Source organism: Pyxicephalus adspersus, chromosome 2 (assembly GCF_032062135.1).
Source record: "Pyxicephalus adspersus chromosome 2, UCB_Pads_2.0, whole genome shotgun sequence".
Taxonomy (NCBI): domain Eukaryota; kingdom Metazoa; phylum Chordata; class Amphibia; order Anura; family Pyxicephalidae; genus Pyxicephalus; species Pyxicephalus adspersus.
The window spans coordinates 29,880,228-29,905,754 of record NC_092859.1 but is presented as its reverse complement, the minus strand read 5'-3'; the positions used below and the strand labels follow the sequence as shown (position 1 = coordinate 29,905,754).

Genomic DNA, 25,527 nt, shown 5'->3' with positions numbered 1-25,527 from the left:
AGGTAAATCTATTGATGCAAACTCAGTTTCCACACGTACACCCAAGGATCTATATGCCCACAGAGAGACAGGAAGAGTAAATGTTTTTTGAAGGCAGGAGATTTAACAAAAGTCAGCCAACTGCTGGATACAATATATTTCTGTTTAGACAATATCCCTGGAGGACCAAGGTTTGGGTTTGATTCTGTTTACTTTGGTTTTGGAGTTGTAATGGGATGCTGTCTTTCTCTTTCTGTTTAAATTTCTCAGTGTACAAGGAAAAAAAAATACATAGTTTTCTACTGAAATGTAAATTTCAGCTCCTCAGCTGCTCATAAATTACATAGTCCACACATTACATAACAAATCAATTTTAGAAGGAGATCTGCACCGGCACAAAATGGCAGAGTTTACTATGGGAATAAGTCTTGGTTTTATAGGTCTCTATTTATAAAACAGGGAATCTGACATTCCCTGGTGGGAATCTTCTGGGTCCAGGTGTCTCAATGGCAGTAATTAATTCCCACCAGGGGATGTTTGAGGGAATGTCAGATTCCCTGTTTTATAAATAGAGCACATAAATTAAATCAAACTTAATTACACTTTTTTCAGGCATAAGGAAGTGGACACCGTCCATAAATGTATTTATTACCATAGAACCTGCACAAACTTCTTCCTCTCATACTTCATTCTGAAAAGCATAGCCTACACCGGAAACGTGTCAGCAGGAGGAGTCCTTGCAGACTGTGCAGTGCTAATGTACAAATATTTATGAGTAGGTATAATTCTCCATTCTACCAATCTTTAATACTATCCATGTCCCCCAAATTATAAGGTCCTATAAGATACATCTAAAGCTACAAATGTATGTACCATTTTACATATCTCTTTGCTTAATGTCTTCCTGACAGCGATCATCAAGTCATGTAAAGGAATCTCTCCAGTAAAAACAAGATGGGGGTTGTACTACGCCTTACCTAATCTATATAAACTGCATTGTTCCTGCATTGTTCACTTTAATGGCAGGTAAACTGGCTGACATTTTTAACCTTTTGCCGTAATACCTGGTACTTTCAGAATTGGGGTAGCTGTGACTATTGCATGTGCAACTGACCGTCAAACACACACTACTGGCACACAAGAGATGGGAGACAGCACCCAGCCCTCTGTTATTCCAAGTCAGGCACTACACAGGACAGAGAACATTTTCTGTCTCCCCATTTACCAGCACCAGACATGTGCAATCCTTTAAAGGAGGCATTTACCTAGGGTTGGGGCAGAATGGTAAAGGAAAGTGCAGATATCTTACTACTAAGTCACAACTATATTTGTTTATCCTAAGTACAGGGAATTATTTCACACTGAAAAGAAAAAGGTACTATATCTTACCCAAAATTTCCTCGTAGACGTTCTCCTCTGATAAAGTGCGTGTGATGGCTAATTTAGTCTGTGCGTACCAATCTACCCGTCCGTTCTCTGAAGACTGCAGTAGATCTTCAAATTCATAGGACTTTCTGTCATGCAGAACAAAGTACAGGACAAGGAAACAAAATGTTAGAAGCTGATAGAGGAGAACAGACACTTAAAATGAAAACGGTTTAGGATTTCTTTAGAAAAAAAAAAACTTGTTCTTCAGGAAGCGATAATGACACATAGCTGTTCCATGACACAGCGGGACTGTAATATTATAAGATACACAAACTGTATGACAAAAGGGAAAACAAATATTTGTGTAAAACAGTATAAAGCTCAGGCAGTATCAAGTTTCTCACAGAGATATTCTGCTTTTTATATAGGTCACCTGAAACTCACTTTTGGGTGGATGGTACTGGGTGGAATTATCTTCAGGATCCTTATAAATCCCAGATTTTTAGCAGAGCTTTGCTCTCAGCTCCCATTCAAAGACCATGGAAGAACCATATCCAGAAATTCTCAGCCATTGCTGAACGCACGTTAAAGAATGCTAATTGCCTTTATGTAAAGCTGAGCTTTCAGTATCAGTAGCCTCAGTCACACACCTGAAACATGCAGATAACTGTGTGGCAATTAGCTGCATAAGCTGCATTTACTTTCTGGATCAGTGATACAAATGGTACTAATGCCCGAAGATCAGAGCACCAACTAGGCAAGCGGCTTTTTTTTTTAACCAGAACAGAAATGGTAGCTTGCATATTCTCTCATTAAAAGGTCCACTTAAAGGTTGTCAAGCTCCATTCCTCCTGAATTTACCATGGAAAGAGAAGGGAGGGATGAGAACTTCATAGATTGCACAAGGCTGTAATGGATAAAATGAAATGCACTCAAACAAGACATCAAGTACATGTAAATGTAAACTAAGTGCCATTTATTGAACTAAAGCACTACATACCTTAAATCACTGGGTTTTTTCTTTGTATAAAATACTTGTTTTCACATTGTTTTCATTCTTTGTTTTATCTCAGTACTGCTAATCGTGTGCAGCATCTTTGTAATACTTCCTATCTACATGCACTCCAGTGATAGCTGCATGATATATTTCTGTGTGGGTTTCCTGATGGTGTCAACAGTTGATCAGGTCTGAGTAATATATGGTAATGCAGTTACTTGTGATCTCTGTCTGAAACCTATATGACAAAGCAATAATGTAGGAATGAACTGTGACACTCTTAACAAGGTCCTTCATGGCAGGGTGTGTAATAATTAAAAATTACCAATTTGCAAAATGGAGAGATGACCTAAAAAGAACCTGTGCTCACAGCATATGTGGTAAAACAACAGGTTCACTTAAATGCCTAACCCTCTTCCTGCATATATTATTGTTACACAGTATTTATATATTGCTGACATACTACAGAGTGCTTTACAAAGTCCATAGCCATGTCACCAGTTGTCCCTCAAAGGGGCTCACAATCTAATGTCCCTACCATAGTCATATGTCTTTAACACAGTCTAATGCATGTATTTTGGAATGTGGGAGGAAACTGGAGTACCTAGAGGAAACCCACGCAAACATGGGGAGAACCTGCAAACTCCTTGAAGATGGTGACCGGGCCAAGATTGGAACCTGGGACCTAGCGCTGAAAAGGTCAGAGTGCTAACCTCTGAGCCACTATGCCTTCCTTTTAGTCCACCACAAACAGATCACAAAAACAAAATTCAAATGCCTCTGACATTTAAGCATATGTAAAAGCATGGAGTAAAAAGTGTGTGTCACCATTCTTTCTGCTAAACATTTTTTTAACTGAGAAGAAGCAAGTCGACAAATAGTTTCTAATACCCAAAAAGTGGCTTCTTAAATATTGTCATGAGACACAGTCTTCACTGACTCTGAATGAACTCAAAGCAATATAGGTATAGATAACAAATTATTCCAGATGTATTGTTTAACTGAGTCACTTTTTCATCATAAGGTGGCTCAGTGGTTAGCAGTCTCCCAGCACTAGGCCTTGGTTTGATCCTCAGGCAGGACACTGTCTGCATGGAGTCTGTATGTTCTCCGTGTGCGGGGTTCCTCCTAAATTTTTTGGATGTCCCCAAACCCTATCCAAGATCACTGGAAGAAATGTATGTGTTATGATTTTAAAATTATAAAGGTGCTCTGGTAAGGTAGGGGGGCAGGAAGGGTGCTCTGAATTGGGCTTGAGCTTCTATGTATATTAATAAAGGCTAAACTAGAGCTAGGCTTTAATACGAACTGGCATGCAAAATTACATAACTGTTGTGTAAGCTATTTTAATAATGCATTCACAGTTGTTAATATAATCACCTTGGCCTCTCTTACATAAATAATGAGTCACTAAATGATGTGTCAAATAAAACTACAGCATATGTAATACAGTTTAGGTAAATTCCCCCCATAAAATATACAACTAATACTGTAGATTTGCAGGATAGCTGCAGAATAAATTGCCGTATTAGGGGCTTAGTTAGCTTCCTGCTCCAGGCTGAAGAGTCATCTCTTTGTCTTGCTTGAAATGTGCTTGGTGTGTTACTGACCAGTATTATTGTTATGACCCAGTATCAGTGTCTGAAAACACAAGCATTATCACACTTCACATCTTACAGAACCAACAGTTAAAGAATGTTTGGAAGGAAGGAACAAAGAAGTCAGACTATACATCTATCAACTATTATAATTCTATCACCTGTAAATCTTCCATGATAATTTATTCTTCTTGGACACCTACATTTATGGTGTGGTTCTCCTTTCTTTGAGTAACCAAATCCAGGTTAAATCTGGTGCTTTGTACCCACACTTTTCAAGCACTCAACACCTTAGCACCATCCTGGATAATGGGAATTCAGGTAATCAAAACCTTATTTTGTTGCCACAAAGTATACTTTGTTGTTCAAACTATGCCTCCATCATACATCAATTCTAACAATCCGTATGTGAAGGCTTTAATTTATACAGGTCATTGTATATCTATTAGTAGTTAGTTACATTTAACTAAAAACTTTTGTAATGTTCTAAAAAACTATCCAATCACCATAGATCATATTCATAAGAATATGAACAAGAGGAGGAAATTGTGTGTCATTTGTCTACATACTTTGTGCTAAATAAAAGTCACTTATTTCAGAAAGGTAGGAGATATGTGTTTTGGGATTAGGATAAACTTTAAAATAGGAATATAGATTTTAAAACTAGTCTTTTAATCCCTAAAGTTTTGTAAATTTTCTTATGTAGAATGACCTTTTCTTCATATTCTACTCTCCATGACCCCTAGTTAAATCTGAGTTTGCTGTGACAGTTCCAGACTGAATAAAAAAACCTTTCTTGGTCACAATATCTGAAAAATTACCCCAAAGTATAACAAGCATGTAAAGAGTTAACCAGTTTGGAACATGATTTATACAGTAGTTACTCTGAGGATAATATTCCTGAAGATTTTTAGCTTCTTATAGACAGGGAAACAAAAATAAACCTACAGACTTCCTTCCTGACTGGTGAATTGGTAGCTCATTGCTTTTAGAGGAACATGAAGTTGCATCTTTCTATAAATAAGCATGCGTTCCCTCCAAAAATACAACAGCCAGAAAGGAAGGGTACATTTCTTAGGGTGACCTGAGGTACAGGTGCTAGTTTATTTATCATTATTACATGTGTGTTATTGTTTCACTTTAAAGCTGTTCCTCATTTGGAACTCATCCCTAATTGATCAACACCCGCTTCTATACTAAATTCTACTAGGTAGATTACTTTGCAAAAAATGCCTATTAAGTGTATCTAAAGTCCAAACATTTTTTAGTTAGAATATCTGTCAGATATTATTCCTTTCCTACTAAGGAGATTCACTCCTTAGTAGGAAAGAAAATATTTGTCTGGATAAATGTTAACATATTAAGTGTTCCCCAAAACAGAAACAAAAGGGGATACTGAATAATGTCTAGGGCAGCAGTCACCAACCGGTGGTCTGCGGCTCTGGCCAGTACGCCCCCCAGCGGAGTCAGGAGAAGGACCCTTGCTATGGGAGAGTGGGCAGGTTCTGGCATCATGACGTCACTCTTGGGGAAGTTTCTTTCCCTTTGAGTGACACACAGCTCCCCGCGCATGCGTGGACCGAAGCCCGTAAGTTTAGTGGTTTGTAGGTCCGAAAAGGTAGGCAACCACTGGTCTAGGGGTTTATTTATAAAGCAGTTTATTTATAAAGATCTATTTATAAATTTATAATCTGAAATTTCCTACTCTATCCAACTGTTTTGAATAACATTTTTGTTTTAAATATACTTAAAAAGACCAATACCCTAAAGATAGCTAAACTGCAGGCAAGTTTACGTGTATTCATCCTCATGTCTGTATTTTTGTAAAACCTCTTTGAATTCTAGGCCCAAGCTGTACATAGATGCATGGCTTCTACCCAGGTTGAGATGAACCCTTCCCTTCCAGTATAGGAAATAGATGTTCTTCAGGTGGCTGCCAAAGCCCATCATTTACGGGGAACCAGGAAACTTATATCCTAGACCCCATGAATTACCATAGTTAAATTGTTTTGCATACCATCCCAAGCCCTGAAGAAGTTCCAAAACATTCTTATGGAAATCTTTAGACTCATGGAACCATGTGATTTCCCCTAATCTACAACAGCTGCCTTACCAGAGCTAATTTAATTTTGAATTATACATAACTTAAAGCTACATGATTTAAATTCTGGTCCATGGTAATGGAGTGAAAAAGCACAGGACCCAGAATCTCATATCCCATACATTTTGTAGTGTTCTTGATTGCAAGGCTTTGTATATGGAAAGAAGAATACAAATGCATTGAAATCATACAAAAACAACACTGTGTGATGTTTACCTTTGTTTGTGTTATTGATAAACTTGAAGAATACCCACTTCAGAGATGGTATTTACAACCATCAACCACTAAATGTTAGGTTATTGAAGCTCAAAAAATCATAAACTTCAAACACGAAAGGGGATAAAAAAAACAAATAGATCTTAAAGTGTATTTATAGACAAAATGTGCTCATTAAGATTTCACAGGAGGCTTCCTGGCCATACCCAAAAAAAAAAACAAATGGAGTATAGATACCTTAAAGATAGGCTATGGTTTCTGCAAACATAGTAAGGTTTCTCTCTGTTTTGATACAAAATCACAAAATAACATTAACTTACCTGTGGTCTCCGTTGTTTCTGTGCTTGCTATTCCAAAGTCTCCTGCTTACAGCTGATGGAGGGGGTGATGTTGGGAGTGGAGGGGGAAGTATACAAGGAAGTGGAGGTAAGTCTCTTTTCCGTAAACCTGTTCTAACTGGACCCAGGTCCCCCTCATGCCGAAAAGTTCTCCTAGGTTTTGGTAAAGGGTTGATAGGTACTGACTTCTCAGGGGCCCCGGGCTCTGTATATACATTTTCAGCATTGCTTGTCCTTCTAGATATTCTACCCTCTCCAACTGTCCCAAATATAGGTTCTGCATTCTCAGAGTCTGATCCCCGTTTTAACTTTGACCCCACTTTGTTCTCCTGGTTTTCTGAGTCTAGTAAACACTGCGGTGAGTAATAGGTCCCAGGTAGTTGTGGTAGGCCATCTGCAGTACTGTCCTTTAATGAACGTTCAAACTTTTTCACCTGGTTCAGTACAGTTGTTAGGTCCTTGTTAGTGTCTGTAACTTGCTCCTGAAGTCTTTCTGTGGTTAAGCTGGGTTCTTTTTCTGTTTTCTTTTCAACCTTTTGAGACTCTCTCTGTTCAATGTCCTTGTTTTCCATTTCCCAACTAAACATCCTTTTGATATTAACCTTCTGACGATTCCTTCCATTATCAACAATTGTATCTCCAAAAGTGGTACCAAACGAGTCCTGTCTTTTTACAGATATTGGCTCTTTCCTGCCAAGGTTTGGGGACAGTGTCTCCTTCTTACCTTCCCACTCAGAAATCTTATCCTTGATGCTTGATGTTTTTTTAAGAGTAATCTTTTGTGGAGATGGGGAAGACTTGGTGTTCCCCAGCTGTTTCTTAATAATAAGTCCCGGATCCTTGACATTAATTTCCATCACTGGGTCATTGATAATCATTTTGTTGCTGAGCATGTTCTGTCCCAAACCTTGTAAGTCTTTTTCACTTGGCCAGTTATCCAGGCCTTTAAATGGAGTCTTCTCTTGGTCAACTTCTTGCTTGTATAATACTGGGGCCAATGCACTTATAGTTTCAGTTGTGAAACTTGAGTGAAACTGAACAAGTTCAATTTTTTTCCAGGTCCCAGAGTTCTCTTTACCTGTGGAGCTCACCCTAGGGAAAAGAAAAGAATTATTGGTACCTGTGGCTGGGATTCTAGCATAGTATACTTATTTCAAAAATGCAACTTGTGAGATATTAGAGAAAATTTGGCTACTGATTTTGCAAAAGAGAAAAATATTCATACCACTACCTTTTTAAACAATTTAAGTTGGAAATATAGGTAAGAGTCCCTTTTGGTTTACAAAGTAATTCATGTTGTTATTTTCCATTACAAATTAATCAACAAGTGACAGCTAAAAATCACAAGGCTCCAAAAGCGACTATTGGAAATTTTGCTTCTTTGCAATATTGTGAGCCTTTTTCCATGATAGGTTTGATGATTAAAAAAATGCCTTGCAATCCATTCTCCACAGTTGTATTTCCACTCCCCTCCCTCGATCAAGTTGTTCCTTACAAAGCTCCAACATCTATTCAAAATGGAATGGGTTGAGGCCTCTTACTCCAAAGATACTAAAACTTCACAGTTTTTTGACACATGGGAGAGTTTCATTGAAACTCTGAACATAACCACTAAAACGCAGCTCTATAAGTGTTTCAATCAAACTACCTGGTACTCCATCAGAACCCTAGAAGGTGACCCTCCATAATGCTCCACACCCAAGGGGTCACAAATTAAATTTTCCACCAACCTCTAGGCCACCAGAATAGGAGCAAAATCTGTCTCTCCCCCATAGGATTTCCTGGACCACTTATATCCAAGGAAACTGCGCAATACTGGTGAACATTAGAACAACTCTGACATCACAACACCAATTTATTCTAATTGTTCCTTTATTTTTTTTATTTTTCTTGCTTTTTTGTTAACTAACTGTAATAATATAATGGACAATTACTCATTCTGTCGACTCAAACACATTGTTGACTTGTTTGTTTCAATGTGTAACATATATTTCAACTTCTCTTATTATTGTAACTGCATTATTTGTCCTCAACATTGGTGTAACTCATAAAATAAATAAATAAAAATAAGTTTAAAAAAATGCCTTGGAGAAGTCTCTATTAATTTGAACCTATAGAATCTGTTTGAGTTGTTATAGACATCAAACATCTAGACAAACATCCTACTAGTACAAAACACTCACTCTGTGGAATCATCATGCTTCTCATCTGACCTGGCTTTTCAAGTGAAACTATACTGGGAGATAATGAAAACTGCCATTATTGAATTAATTTAAACAATGCTATTTGTCTTGATGTAAAGCTAATTTTTGGCTTCAGTAGTTTAAGTCACAAGCCTGAAACAAACTTGGGGCAACATAAATTGTGCCACAATTAGCTGAACCCCTTACCTGCTTACTTATTCTGGGCCAGAGATTTAGATAGTTCTGAGAAGAAGATCAGAGCGCTAACTAGATGAGCTGTATTTTTCAAAACCAGTACCAGTATAGATGCACCAAGAATAGTGTCTATGGCAAACATTTTAGGCATTTTAAGACATGTGCAGTTTAAATTATCTTCTGCAACCCTTGTTTTTATCCCTCCAAAATAACAATTTGCCATCATTTCCAGATTTTTACTGAAATTTCAGAGGAATGAAAACTCTTGATCTTTTTATAAAGCATGTAGTGTGGAAGATTTTGTAACAGCACATGCATGCACATGCACATGCATTTTTAAATTAAAATTGTCATGGGTAAAGTCTTTAAAGGCTTTAGCTGTCTTTATAATGTCAAAGTTCCTACCTGAAGAAGGGGGTGGATCTCTCAAAAGCATCTCCATATTTTTAATATGTATAAATCTATTTGTTCAAAATTTCTTTTTATTACTAAGACTCTACAGTCCTGGCAGTTACCTGCCCATCTCAGATATACAGATATTTTTCTAATTTTAACTTCTAGGGGATTGATTTAGGTGGAAAAGCTCAAGAATGGACATGGGCTGATTGATGCAAGATGACATGTTCTATGCTCCCTTCCCATCCCTATCTGAAAGCACTGGCTGCTTGAGCAGCCAATCAAAAAAAAAAACAGAAGAGATTTGAGTTACATGGGAAGTTACCAGGAAGTACTGTAAGGTCACTTGGCTGCTTTGTGCAAACAAAGTAGCATTGGTCTGATGGAAAATTATACATACACAGCTGGCATTGCTGCTTTGCCCTGTATGAGCACAGGTTTGTTTTAAACTGCATTAAAATACTTTTAATAAAGAGCCTAAATATTTTCCTGATTTCTGTTGTGCTGCTGCAAGTAATTCTGAAATAAACATCTAATTCTAGGGAGGTAGGGTGTAAGGATTCTTTTGGGATCTTTTCTAAAGTCAGGAAACCAAAAAAGAATTGAAAAACAATTGTAGTGTATTTGGAAACTGCAAAAACTCCTCAATTGCAGTCCATATACAGAATACAATTTAGACTGGGATTTTTCTTTAAATAAACACTATTGTGTCCACAGTTCTACTGCTCAGTGTGTGAGTCAGCAATCTGATGAACCCAAGAAGCCGCACTAAACTTTCCTTCTCCTGGCTCCACACTTAAAAAGCAAAGTGGAAAAAAAGGCAAAACCCTGACTCGGTGAGGTCCAGAAACCACAAGCCACAACTGTGGTGGAGGACAGAGGAAGCACAGAATGATCGCGGGCAGAGATACACTGCTGGAAATCCATAATTCACAAGCAAAGCTTGCGTGGGACACATGGCTGCCCTTGGCTTAAAACAGACTGTTGTATGAATAGTATGGCAATGCAAAATGAATGAAGATACATGGCATGCACCAATTAATCAGAAACTTTTTAAGACACAATGCATTTAATATATTAAGGCTGAACTATATATTTAGGTTAAGCCCAAAGCAGTGGTTTGAAGCAGTCACGTACATAGAATATGCATGGGCTGACAGCACTAAACTCAAAACTGTCCTTTTTTATTGGTTGTAGATTCAAAGGATTCAATATTGTTAGGGTTTACCATTGTCAGAGTAGCTTAACCCTAAGGTCCCCCCCTTTCAGACACCTTGTGGCATGTGGCATTTCATATTAAATTTCCTTGGATGTTCCAATTGGAAGATTTCCTCTCACCTCCTGTTCTGATAACAGCTGATATTTTTGGATTTCCTATTGCTTATGGAACAGAAGAAGTAGTTGTTTTTTTACATTTTTAAGCTTTTTGTCCTAAACAAAGGTTGTGGATTTCTGCTCCTTCCCACGATGCAAGTCAACAAGTCACGCGACTCCATTAAATCTATGTACTACTTGTGTGGCTGATATTTTATATCAAAGGCTTAAAAGTCTCTATTCAAATACACATCTCCTCTGGTGATATATCTACAATGCTCTATATTTATTACAATAAGAAAAACATGGAAAGAGGAACATGTAAAAAATGTGAAAGTCACATCAGAGAATGTATGTGTTTTCTATGCTTTATATAACCATGTAAAAAAATTGATATGCCTGTGTAGATGTGTTTTTAAAAACCTTTCTATGTAAAATTACATTTGCAGGCTCTTCTTCCCGATCTTCTGAACTAGACAATTGTTGTCCTATGCTGCTCCTTCCCACCACACATGTCTATCAATATGCTGACAATGGTAGGCAGAGAGACAGAGTCCTTATAGTAGCCTATCTATCTCCCATCTAGTGGCTAAAGTAATAAATATTTGCAATAAAAATATACAGTGGGGAGCAACACACGTGTAAAAATGTATAGGCCTATGTACACATGTCAGATAATCATTGCCATTGCCATGGCGAACAGTGCTCCTCTCGGGCAAGAATTTAGCATACTGTACGTACGAAAGTCACCTAACACCTGCCATGGATACCTTATGGTGGATCCATGAACAATGATGGAGAACGACCAATATGTAAGTCAATGGAGGAAAGCAGAGTGAGGTGCTGCTTGCTTGTTTTCTCTCCTCCCCTCTCCATACAATAGAACGGGTGCTGTGTCTACAGAACTTGTTCCTTCATCTGTCACTAGAAACAATCATGAAAGATTGTATCCAGCATATGAAATTTAACATGTGTTTGAAGCCTAAGATACAACAAATTCACTTTAAAGCACAAGTCCAATACATAGCCCATTGAAAAAAAAAGGAACAAAATCAACTTTCCTGTAATATTAATCTTATTCCAGAGAGTTTCTATCCAAGTACTTTGTTCGCAGCCGCTAGATGTTCTATGATGGCCAGAAACAGTTAACCTTCTTACTCTAACCCCAGCTCTTTCTGAAACTGCCCCAGCCCATGAATAGACAGTGAAAGAAAAAGCATTCTTTTTGTAACTCTGCCCTCTTTTCCTATTAGCACCTTATCAGCACATGAATTGAATGGATTGCTTCTTACCCTCACATTCTGGCTTGACACCAGGTTAGATTCCATCAGCTACACTGCTTGTATTTATCAAAAATAATTCATGATCTATCATTCCACAGCAGCTTTTATTTGTGTGTAGGGTTCAGTTTAAGAAAAAAAAGTCAAAATGTGCATTCACTAAAATTAACATTATTTTCATTTAATAGATGGTATTTTTTTCTTACCTGCAGCTTGACTGGTGCAGAGAGGGATCCTTATTTCTGGTCACCTCAGCCGCCCGTCTCACAGTCATCGTGTCAGCATGTATTATCACGCCCGCTCCCCTAAAACATAACAAAAACTATTTTTATTTCTCAACCCTGATTACATATTCATAATGTTTAATAGGTGACACAAAGCTGTTACCAAATCCAAGTATATTGGAAGTAAACAGTGTCCACAGCAGACAAGGGAGGAACTGGGAAATTCTATTAATTGTAAGGCTAATATTGAAAGTATGCTTTTAGGGTTTTTTCATTATTAACCAGCCCAGCTTTGGTTGCAAATAATAAAATAAAAAACTGCATTTCCATACCATTTAAATACTTACCTTTACCCTTGCTCTGGAGTTTTTTGTTTTTTTGATGTGCAGCCCGGTGGAACACAGCCATTGCATCCAAAATATCCTGGTGTTAATCCTCTGCCTAATGTGCATGTACGCTGAGGAGCCATTTATGCTTATAGATGGCCCGAAAGTAAGGTGTCTTCAGGTTTCAGTTGTTACCTGAAGAGAAATGATGTTCCCCTGACAAGCAGTACTGCTGCTCTGATGATTTAGATAATATATTCTTTTTTTTTAAGTTTCCTGTAGGTAGGTAAAGAGAAAGGGGTGAATCTCACTATCCTTAACAACAAGTTTCAAACCCTTTAATATTGGTTATACAAAAAAGAGTTCTTGTACTCAGTCCAGGATATTACTGAGTGAGTATACAAGGAAAAGATGGATTTTGTGGCAAAACAACATACATTTCTTCATACAAGGGGATACTAAAACACAGAGTTATCTTACCATAAATTATTCCCTTATATGAAAACGGTATCTTGTAAGTCCATAGGTTATACCAAATAGGTTCAAAATGAAAGGTCTCTGGTCCCGCCACATTTCGTCCATGTAGGGCTTCCTCAGGGGATATTAAATATGGAGACATGTCATACAGGGGAGTCGCATTGGTGGTTCTTGTGGATGTTCAAACTTACAGGGTTTTCTTAAAAATTGGAAACGGGTTCAACATAGGTTTTTGGAAGATGGTGTCTAGTAAATTCCTTGCATGGTGGTTTGTGTTATATAAAGCCATTCAGCCCATTTGGGCTAAAGAATAGGGTTGGTATAGTTTAAAAGCCTCATGTTGCACAGTGTTGTGGCTAGAGGCTGTAATATTGAGGCAAAGACAGGGATTGTAACATTGCTTGGCAGAAGTTTAGGACATACGAATAAATGTATGTTGTTTTTCACAAAAACCCTCCTTTCCTTGTATACTTACCCAGTAATATCCTGGACTGAGTACAAGAACCTTTTTTTAAATACTTTTACATATGGGTTTGTCCCTTGATTATGAATAGCAAGGAAAACTTTTTCAAACAATTTGAATTTTTACCTTGAGCCAATTTACTTATTGATGGTCTACTTTAATTACTTGTGTGTAGTAGGTCATAAAGGACAGCCTCAATGTTTATAAAATAATGGAATAAATGTAACATTAGCATTGCTCATTCTTCCTGTGTTAGCTGCTATCTTACTCAAATAGGATGGGGCATTTTTATGACTGCCATACAGATATACACCTATCTATCTCAAGCCAAGAAACTCCCACGCCTTAATACAAAAACAATACAATACAAAACTGATACAAGATGTTTAGTTATAAAGAAAGAAATCTTTAGAGCACAAAGTGCATGCTGTACACATGGGAAACAATGAAATACAGATGCATGAGTGATGCAGATACATGACTGAGTGGTATATCTGCCAGATTTATGTCTACACAGGAAATCCATCAACTATATCTGCATTGTACATTCAGCAACACAAACAGAATACCTTCCACTACAGCTTCTGTCTGGGGCAAAGAAAGCTTGGTTTAATAGACAATTAGAAGTATCAAGACCAAAAACATAACATTAAGAGAATTACAATCTAAGGACACTTAGATATAAGTAAAGATATAACTGTGTAATCTGAAGCATAATTAAACTTTACGTGTTTTCAGCTAAATACATTTCAGACACATCACAATAAAATATATTTTTTTTTATATTTTTTTGTCTGTCCCCTGCCAGCATGCTGCAAAGAAGGGCCTTTACTCTATCTGGGAAAGCAGTGATATCTCTGCTCATGTCCACCACACCTCATCCCCCAAATGGGTTATAATTGAGCTCTTCAATCAACTAGAACAGGGGTCGGCAAAGTTTTATGGCCACTAGGCCATTTATGGGGTGGGCAGGAGCACACTAGGCCTGCCCTAATGACCTGCCCACCACCATGGAACGCCCCCTGAAGTTAAATTCCTCTACTCCGTATGCATTGCGGAGGAGAGGGATTTACGTTCAGGGAGCTTTCTCTATTTACCGCGGCGGCGGAAGTATCAACACCGCGGTAAATAGGGGAGCAACTGCAAGGGGACGGCAACGGAGCTCCAGCGTCTCTACGGCTCCGGTAGTTCTCAACGCCTCCTGGCCGATCCGCCGGCAACCCGTGGCTCCGGAGCCGCGTGTTGCCGACCGGCATTAGGGGGCGTTAGGCCGTTACAAACTACCGGCTAGGCCGTATCTGGCTTAAAGGCCAGAGTTTGCCGACCCCTGAACTAGAAGAACCTTAATATTAAATCTAATTGTTCCCTACCCTTAACCCTAACCTAACATAGTATCCATAATATTGAAACTAATAGTATAGTTGTGTTACTTCAATTTTCCAATCATTAATAATCAATGGATTTCTCTTGCATATGCCTGGGTATTTAGAGAGAATGCAGATTTACCTTTTAGTTAGCAAAATATAACTTTTTTGCTTTGTGGATACACTAAACCAATCATTCTCAACTTTTTGAATATGGGGGAACCCTTGAAAAAACTTTTAGGCCTCAGGGGAACCCCTGCCAGTATTTATGATATGCCCAGTTCATGGAACATTATCGTTGTGGTCAATGGGATGAATGCCTCTTACATTGCTGGCTATTGGTACCAATGTCACCCCTACAGATCATTGGTGTCAGTTAAACTGACCTGAGAGTCACAAATTATTCATTGTTCAACTCCTAGCAACCTCTGAAGGAATCCTGGCTGAGAAACATTGCTCTAAAACCTTTACTAAATCAATCTCATTGTGTCCAAACTAGGATTAAAAAAAAGAAGAGCAGCTGCTATAACCCATTTCAAGCAGTCAGATTTCAGCTACTGAAGTCAGATCAATGAAAAGAAAAAATCAGATTGGTTCATGCAGTTTATAGGTGAATATTGTCTACATGGAAAAAACTTGCGTGTATTTTTATGTACAGCTCTGGCCCCAGTGACTCAATACTACTACACCTATAAATGCCAGTCTTGGATTTACACATGCCATTGCTTTGATAGAAACAAAAAGTAATTAAACATATAACCTCTAATTACAGCCTTGAAGACTCAGTATTCTTAGTTTCCAGCTGACATCACCTCCCTGCCAAAAATCTCTCTTTGCTCCAATGCATTCTTCTGCCCTATTAAGTGGCCAAGCTGTACAAATAACCTTGCAACACCCCTCTAAAACCATTGTGCCACTTCATTGCCTTCTCACAGCTTGTGCCTGTTATATAACTGGCTGGATCAGACAATTATTTACCTTTTCTGATATATTCTCATGTACTATGCAAACCCAAAATCACAGAATAAAGGGATTCTGTATAGTGCCAGTTGAAAGTGCACTATACTCTGTTTAAAAGAAGATATACCTGAATGACATTTAGGACTCTTTTTCAAAAACAGGGAATCTGATTTCTACCACGGAATGTTTAAGGGAAAGTCAGATTCCCTATTTTATAAATACAGTACTTACTTTGCTAAAACACATTCAATTCTTATTTTAAATCCTTGCTTGCATTTCTACACGCTGTCCTGTAGTCTTTCTGCAGTCATTTTCTATCTCCATGTACTCCAGAAATGACTACATGACAAATGTGTATAGAAAAACCCCCTTGAAATATCCATAGGAAGTCTATCTGATAGGGTGACAAGACAGAGCATAATTACCTCATTAAAGTACCTGCTCAAGAACCTTCATAGAAAGATCACCAAGTAGCAGTTTATTGAATGCTGTAGATGTCCCATGGGGGAGATTTATCTTAGTTTTACTTCTTGTTTCAGAAACACCCGGCCTAAATTAATAAAGCTCTCCAAGGCTGGAGAGGATACTTTCATCAATGAAGCTGGGTGATGCAGCAAACCTGGAATGAATCTGGTCCAGGATTGAAAACATTTGCTAACAAATAGTAAATTACTTTTAGGAAATACATTCCAGGTTTGCTAGGTCACCCAGCTTCACAGATGAAAGTGTATCCTCTCCAGCCTGGGAGAGCTTTAATACATCAGCCACACAGCAGGAACTATGTAGAGATTCTTTCTATAAAGTGATAAAAAATCCACTCCAGCTGTCACCAAAACAGATGTCCTTATTAGAAGAATAATCTTTACATCCTGTCCCTGTGACAGCTCATACATTTTCGGATTTCCAATCACTTTCTATACCAGAGATGATGGTCCAGGAGAGAGAGGATTCTATTATATATGTAAGTTTCAAAAGCAACCTAAATAGTTTTAAATATGGAGCCTGCAAAAATAATATTTGTATATCCAATCATGAGGGTCCTTCAAGACCGACACTTCCTGTCTTATGGTGACAACACTCTGCTCCAGTCCTCCAAATTATTCCCTTGAGCACTATTGTACACTCTCCCAATGGAGATCACAAGCAGTGATGTAGTTCCACCTTGTATTGCCCACTATTGTCATACAGAAGTACCATACAGCCATTACTAATTAATCCTTGTTAGACAGATAAATTCATGTTTTTATAGGTTCATCCTAAATATAAGTAGTAAGCTAGTAACCCATAGCAACTGCTGAAATTTACCTACGCTGGCCTAGGCCCTAAAGCCTACTGAAAGAAAGGTGTTATTTGTAGCAATCAATGTAAATTTGTTTTAAGTGAATTTAAAATAAATGAAAGGAATGATGTTTATTCGGTAAAGATAACACATACATGTTCCTCTTTCATTGAAAAAAGGCTTTTAGCTTTCAGCGCTGATATAAAAGGCAAAGACCCATTCTAGTCAGCCATCATTATGCTATAGATTTGTTTTTCCGGCCAATGCCCCTGAACAGCAGCTGACAAACACATTTTTCCTGGTCTGTTCAGAATAGGGATACACAACATTTCGGCAGAAAGCTCCACCAGATTTCCCAAGAGAAAAGGCTCAGTCATGTTCCATGACGGCACTGAGCCCCTATTAACCCTCTCTGTGTCAGATGTGTTATGTAAGGCTATTGGGCCCCGTGCTGCAAATAGTCCGAGAAAAGAATCCGTCTTTCTTCTTAGCAACAAATAGCTGAAGTGTAAATGGTAATATTTGCACCCAGTGCACAAATATGATGATAGCATCTTCTTGCTACCAGAAAATTTTTATCACATCCATGGCCAAAACATTTTTTATTTATTTTGCATTGAAAAGGAAACTTTTAAAATCCATTAGAAGGTTTCTCCTTTACTCTCTGTGCTGTACCCAGAGTTCGGTTGTAATGCGGACACCATTATGGCCAATGTTGCATTCATTTTGATCATTTAAAGCCCATTTAAAGTCCTTAGTACACAATATAAATGTTGTTGAATATATACAGTGGGGGAAATATGTACCGGTATTTATCGCGTAATGACAGCTTCAAGATGCCACTTGTATGAAGAAACTAGTCACATGCATTGTTCAGATGTGATTTTGACCCATTTTTTCACACATCTTGAAGGTTTGGGGAGCCTCTTTTCTGAACTTTCATCTTCAGTTTTTCCATGGATTTTTAAAAAGATTCAAGTCAGGTAAATGACTGGGCCATTCTAGCAGCTTTATTTTCTTTCTCTGAAACCTCTGTTTGGGATACTTGTCTTGTTGCTGTATATTATTTGTATATAAAATTGGTATTGATCGCACATTGCAGCATCATCTGTGATCTTCCTTGTTCTCTTTCCATTTCCTCTGTGCTTTACACAAGTATAACTAACTGAGGAAAACATAACAGAGTGTGCTATAAGGGGAAACAATGGGGACACAATAATAGGGGGCACGTTGAGTATGTTTTTCCCTTGCTCATGTGGAATGACTATGGTTGGACTGCAAAGCCTGGAGGGGAATTAAAAATAGTGTGGAGAGGGCAGACAGAATTTCCTGCTGATCTGGGAGAAGAGATCTTACCGGGGAGCTGATGTTTTACTGGGATAACGTACGGAATATCAATGGATCGAATAAAAGGAAATGTCGAGCAGAGCTGGCCTGGTACAAGTGTAACCAGCTGTGTGGGTACAGGACATCTTTCCTTTATTACATACTAACGCTTTCATCGCTGCATTTAAAAGATCAAACAATAAAATGAAATTATTTGATTAAATCAAATCTAGAAAATAACATGATCCATTGTGTTCGGATTGAGCATGGGTTTTACTATGCTTCTGGGAGGACTTCAGTCTCTTGCTGGTCATTCTGGTTTGTATAGACTCCTACCTTGAGAATTACTTCTGAAACTTTTACTACTTTCTACTATCTACTACACATGGGCAAAGCACAGGTTCACTTGAAAGCAGAACTCCAGATACTGATCAGCATCAGTCCCAACCCAAACCCAGCCTGTCACTGACCTTTCCCTCTAGGGTGGCGGAAGTATTTTTCAAATTTATGATTTTACTCATTCATGGTTTTCATTCTTTCATGGGCAATGCACAGGTTCAGTTTAGTGACAAATGTGCAGTTTGATGTAAATTTATACTTTTGTCATGTATTATGAGCGAATTTCACACTACAATGAGCAGGTCAAGATTATAACACTTTGCCAGAGCATAGACCCTGTAAAATAAATAAATAAATAAATATCCTACTACAAGATCAAGATGTTTTGTTAACACTTTGCTGCTTTTTATAGACAGCTGATTACGTCACGGAATCCACTTATTTCCAAGTCATTATCTGCTAAGAGCCAAATTAAATTTTCCACTTTTTTAAAACGCTATCCTTCTAACTTAACAGTCAGCAGTTGTCCAATTTCCTGTCTCTGCCTCTATATGTTTCATTTCAAATGTGTATGTTCAGCTCTACACGTAAGCGGAAATAGATTTTGTTTTGAGGGCAAAACCTCATCTTTGAAGGGCCATCTTTGCTGAGAGGAGAGGTCAGTATGGGACAGGACAAATTATTTGTATAGTGCTGTGCTTGCAACGAGATGTCTTGTATCTCTGTTAACTTCCACCCCACTTTCTAAAACTTTCTCATACTGTAAACTGATCTCCCACTTTTTAAAATTCCTTTCCATTAAAAAAAAATGACTTTCCAAAGAGCTTTGCAATTTTTACTTGCACAAATGCTAGTATGAAATCTCACTCTTGCTAAAAATAAAAAAATGCCATTTGAAAAAAAAATGAATAAATATCATCCAGACACTTAACAGTATTTTGTACAGCATATATCCAACTGAAAAGCAAACTGAAAGCCCAAATAAAGCCAAAAAAAGACAATACATATTTTCAAAGCAATAATGTACATGTCATATACAAATCACATTTGGAACTGAACATTTATTATTCAAAATCCCTATTGTGTAGTTGTGCTGGGCAGTAGCTGTACATCAACACAGACCTCTTATGCCTTTTAGTTTTCTGTTAACAGACTATAAAATTACAATTTCTCACCATCTACTTCCTGTGACAAGACCTGCCTCCTAATGTGGACACTTGTTTACTATTGTGATGGAATTATGCTGGGATAAATAGTCTGACATCTATTCTTCTTTTTACTTTGGGTGTCACATGGTCACACATCATACCAGCTGAATTAATTGATTAGAGGTAATGAGATGTGGTGCAATGTGCAAGCACTTGTTCTGTCCGCCACTTTGCTTCTATACACTATTCCCTTACAAATCTGATCGCTATAAGAATTTGCCTTAATGCAATACAAGCCCCCCCCCCACAAAAAAAAAATCTTAGTGGCAAGAACAGAAGAGATAATATCATCTCTAGGCATGGGTTGTGACCCTTCTGGTAACAAGAGGAGATGAAGACATAGATACATTGAGGCAAACATCCACATTTATCTATGAATACCACAAACTAGAAGATGCAATGGGCCTGATTTTTTAAAGTTCTCCAAGACTGGAGAAAATACATCTTCATGGGCAAGCGTGGGTGATCCAGCAAACATGTAATGGATTTCTATTTACTATTTGTTAGCAAATGTTTTCAATCCTGGACCAGATCCATTTTAGGTTTGCTGGGTCTTTAGTAAATCAGCTTTAAGAGCTTTAATAAATCAGGCCCACTCTATATATACCACGTTTTGTGGATAGCTCTCACAACTCCCATAAAGCCAAAAGTATGTGGACACATATAAGTTCAGGAGTCTCTAGTTAAGGAAGCTAATATTGCTACAGCTTCCAATGCCAGTTTAGGCGATTGTGTGCTTCCACCAATGTAGTAAAAGGTTAACATAAGCAACCTAAACAAAAGGAAAATGTATGGCGAAATTTTTCTCATCGAAGAAACCTGAAGAAGATGCTGAATTTACAGTCAGGTGCAGTCAGGTGTACAGATAGACTGAAATGGCAAAGGGGTAGACTTCCCCTTTATAACAGTGGTCCCCAAGCTTTTAGATGTCACAGACCACAAAATGTACTGACTCCTGACTGTGCATGCGCGGGCAGCCGTGTGTCACTCAAAGTTAAAGAAACTTTCCACATAGTGACCTCATGATGCCAGAACCCACCCTCTCTCACATTGCGGGTCTGAGTCTGAGCAGTGCCCAGAGACACAACTTGCCCACTGCTCTGAGCCTGCAATCTGTACGGAAGACTTGGTCTGTGGCTCTTGCCGGTGCACCCCCCCAAACGGGGTCTTTATCCTGAGCCCGCTGGGGGGCGCACCAGCTAGAGACACGGACCACCAAAATATGCTTGCGGACCACCGGTTGGGGACCGCTGCTTTAAAGTGTAGTTTTTCACAAACTACATTATAAATAATCTAACAATGTAATCTGTAAACTCTAACAATGTTCTTCTTCAACTGAGGACAGGTAAAACCCACAAAAACAAGTGATCCTAACAAAAGATGTCATGTGTTGCACCTGGGGCTTAAAATATGGTAATATGCAGACTTATATTGGCGGGAGCATAGCCATTTTGTTTATAGGAAATGCAGAAGGCTCGTTCATGCTGATACTTTTGGAACTCTAGCTTTATCAATGCAGCCGTTCCACAGCATCTGTAAGGTTAATGAGATACATATGTCACGTAGCACACGGCAGCAGCCGGTTCTCATCAGTCCAGAGATGTCATGGAATCCCTAGTTAGAATGATGCTGAGATGTGTTGCATAGCGTTCTGGGCTTCCATTTTTATAACACCCCTTCTTTTCCTCCTTCCAATTTCTGTACTGTATGACAACATGCTTCCCAGGCTGGACCACTGCCAGGATGTCTGTAAGGACACAAGCATCTCCCAGAGAGACCATTCCTCAGATCCTGAACATTATATAAACAATCAATGTCCGCCTTCGAAGAAGCCTGTGAGAATACCAGGGTCTGCAGCTGCTTCTGAGAATCCAATTCATATAAATCTAGGATTATTTAATAAACTAGTTTAAATTGAAAGAATTTGTGGCAACAAACGGCATAACAACTAGACTAAAGGAAAAGAGCTAAAAAAGGAAAAAGCTGCAGGGTTTTCTGATGTTAGGCCCACCAGCCTTTTATGTTTGCATGCTGTTTGCCTATGCCTGTGGCCAGTCCTGACGTGAGCCAGGTTAGGGAACTTGCACTTACAAAGGAACATCAGGGATGCTTTTTTTACTAGGATCTTGTTTGTAAAAAGGCATCCTTATGAAGACAATTGTATTGGTAATGTGAAAAGTAATATGTATTTTATTTCTGATTTCACTTGGAACACTACATGGCATTCTGCATGATGCATTGCAGTGTCTTTTATTTAGGATACAATGCAGTAGATCCAAAGAGCTTATTTTGTGTCTTTCTTTGATGTAGTTTGCAATTGTTACTTGGGTCTAACTATCTGTAATGTAATAGAAAAGTCCTGCCAGGTGACATTCTGCTGTCAAGGAGAGCACCTTAGTGGTTAGTAAGAGCATTGTATTGGAGAGAGAGGTGACGATTGGTGGAGCCCCAGTATAAAGGTAAAGTCGGGCCCCAGTATAAAGGTAAAGCTTAAACAGAGAGGGAAAAGGATGTACCTTATGGAACCTGCTTTAAGGTTTCATTGTTATTACTGTGTATAAATGAAATCAATGAAAATAAAGTCCCAGGAAACTACTTTGTAATTTGGTTACTGTACTACATGCTTTAAATGACAGGGTCAAGGAAATTCTTATTTGGTTACAAACTACGGTATTATTTCAAACACTTGATCCAAGAAATACACATTGCTTACCCCACGTTACCCTAATTCTACACGAATTTACTAAACCACATTAGTAAACAGACTTGGGAGTACAACATTAAAACAGTTTTCCCTGCCTGGTCCTGGACCTCAGGGGTAATATTTGAAGCGATCAGTTCTAGGATTACCACATCAAAATCTCCAAAATACAAACCACCTGTGGAATTTCACAATCAGGGATAGGACCGAAATAAATGTACAACAGGACCTGAACAACTAAAGAGTTTAACTGTTTCTCACTTTTAGATTTTTTTTGATAAAAATGACCTGCATTAAAGATTCTTTTGATTAAAAAATGTCCCATAATTTGAAATCCAGTTTTTGTCAGTGGGTAAGGGTTACACAAATATTTTTTGTTTTTTTCACTTGCTTGGTGCCCTATTTGGGACATTTCTTACTTTTTGTCCTGGTAACCAGTGAGAAGGACCTGGTGAAAGAGATGGGAAGTCTAGCAAGACTTCAACTTCTAAGAATCTACAATCAAGCAGGTAACAATTGCAGAAAGGGACAGACAATACCCCTTCTGCAGTAATGCCTCCTACTTTCCTGATTGCAATTCGGCAAAAAGCTGAAATGCCTATGGATCCAAGGATCCCTGGCAATCCCCTGCACGTGCTGGGAATGAATGAGTTACATCATCATGGTCAGGCCAAAGATCATCTACAAGAAGAGAAGGAAGAAGAACCCTGCCAGGGAATGCAGAGAGAGGTAAGTATCCAATGTTTAGTTCCACTTTAACAATTGTCATCAGAACAGAAATAACTGTCACATCATCAAGAGAGGACTTCCTTTTGTCAGGGCATGTCCCCCACATAAGGACACAGATAACACTTTATCCAAATCTATATAAATAATATTTCTTGGAGTTAAAATTTAAAGCAAGAATAGAAAAAGATAGTAACACATTGGAATACTTTTATAACAGTCTTTCTTCATAACATGTTGTTGATTTTCTCATTTTTTAGGGGAGCATTTAAAAAAAAGAAATATGGCCATATTGCGACTATAACCCTTCTTTAAAAATCAACAACCCCCCCCCCCAGCCCACATTTATAATGTACAGTACATGTGTTTTACAAAGTGTTCATGCTATTAAAGGATAATTACACTTTCATACAGTGCAGTTATCCCATTTGGCCCATTATTTGCTTGCACCCAGAGCTGTCCTGGCCTCGCCTGCACATTACAGCACCACAGACTTACACGCTGTTGTGTCTTGAGATGAAACTATAGAATAGAAAACTTTTGGCAAAAAGGTGTTTAGCTTTGTATTTTCAAAAATAAAAAGTGTCCGACAAACAAACTAGCCAATGCTTTTGTTATCCAACAGCTTTTAATGTGAACCTCCAGTTATGGTCTGCAGAATCTTGCAAATAAATACATACTTTCTGGAGCAAATTCCATGCTTAATCCTTTACATTACGTTATTTGTAAGGATTTTTCCATATCCTACAATGACATCATCCCCCCTTCCCCCTGCTGGGACATTGCTACATCCAACTATAAGCATATACACAGCCGGTTTGATGCTCTGGCTCCTTGGCTGGGGTATACAGACAGATGGTCTCTCCCACATATACAGACACTGAACTTCAGTAAATACTCCTTGAATTTAAATTGGCCACAAAAATGGACCCCTATGTAATTTTAGAATAGCGAGAGACCGTTCTGTGAAGGACAACCAACAACATACTTATTAGATGTGGTCAACCAAAGCAATTGATCAGACTATCTTGCCCTGATTTGACCTCAGTGAAGCCTGGTTCTTATCGGTTACTAAACTTTGCACATTATTACAGTAATTTACACTGCTTTGGTAAATAAACAGAGGAATGTTTACAGGATAACTGGGAATCTAACAATCTTGTAAGCAAGAACTCTTAAGTAAAGCATTGCAGTGATGAAAACTGTGCTAGTACAAGTGCTCTGTGCTGGTCAGATTTTTGCTGAGTTCTGATGGCTGCAATTATTTACTTTGAACTAATTACTTTATTCCTAAAACTCTTTCCTGAAAAACCCTTATTATAACTTTTACGATTTTGGATAGTTAAAGAAGCCTAAGAGCCCCTGTCAGTTTTTTTGAGTGTCTTTGTCTGACTTGTTGGAAAAGTTTTGGAAATTACAAAATGTTTAATAGTCATTGGAACAGGAGGGGATATCTTCCAATGGTGATACCCATCGTCCAGTGACAAATGTCTAGGAAGGAGTTTTCCCTCGTTTAGGAAAGATATTTTTTCTGACTGTTGTGCCCCCAGGACAGGAAGACAAGGGAAGCTCCCAAAACAACAGCACAAATGCCTGAAAGGAAGTACTCTATATTTTCTACTGTAACAAAACTGTTAGCTGGAGAATCACTAGGTACTAGTCAATATAAAGAGAACCGTATTTCCAGAAACCTGAATCTGCACACATGTTATAGTCATGCAGCAACACTGCAAAGAAAAAAAAGCTATGTGTTGCTGTATTCTCTCCCTGCTGAAGCAGAACTGTGTCAGGAGGGTAATCTGTATTTTACCAGAACTCTAAGAAGTTTATTCAGCTGATATCCAGCTAAAAAAAATAATAAATGTGCCCCTTCGTGTCTTTAAAGTGTACGTAAACGCTAACTGGCCTAACAATATACATAACAATAAGTATCTATTTACAGCCTAACACTTCTTCTCTGACATGAAGAAAATACAAATTATACAAAGTAAAATAATAACTGTCAGGTAGTGAATTACCAAAATGATTCAACAGAGCTGTTTTAGATTACTGTGGTTGGACTGTAGGGATCAGTTCTCTGATAATATTTAAAACTATCTTTCCTCAAAGCAATGCAGCTCAGAAAACAAACAATTTCCATGAAAGCTTATGCAATAGCGAAGCATCATG

The 25,527-nt window shown here is 38.2% G+C and overlaps 1 protein-coding gene across 1 annotated transcript in view; it reads right to left on the bottom strand.

Moving 5' to 3' along the window:
* Window positions 1–25,527, bottom strand: part of DENND2A (DENN domain containing 2A) — a 65,923-nt gene that overhangs the window by 27,005 nt on the left and 13,391 nt on the right. The window contains exons 2-4 of the mRNA XM_072400215.1: window positions 12,172–12,270; window positions 6,580–7,689; window positions 1,369–1,493 (exon numbers count right to left, since the gene is read on the bottom strand). Of these exons, the coding sequence (XP_072256316.1) occupies window positions 1,369–1,493; window positions 6,580–7,689; window positions 12,172–12,239 (1,303 nt within the window). The 5' untranslated portion in view covers window positions 12,240–12,270. The remainder of the gene's footprint in view (window positions 1–1,368; window positions 1,494–6,579; window positions 7,690–12,171; window positions 12,271–25,527) is intronic.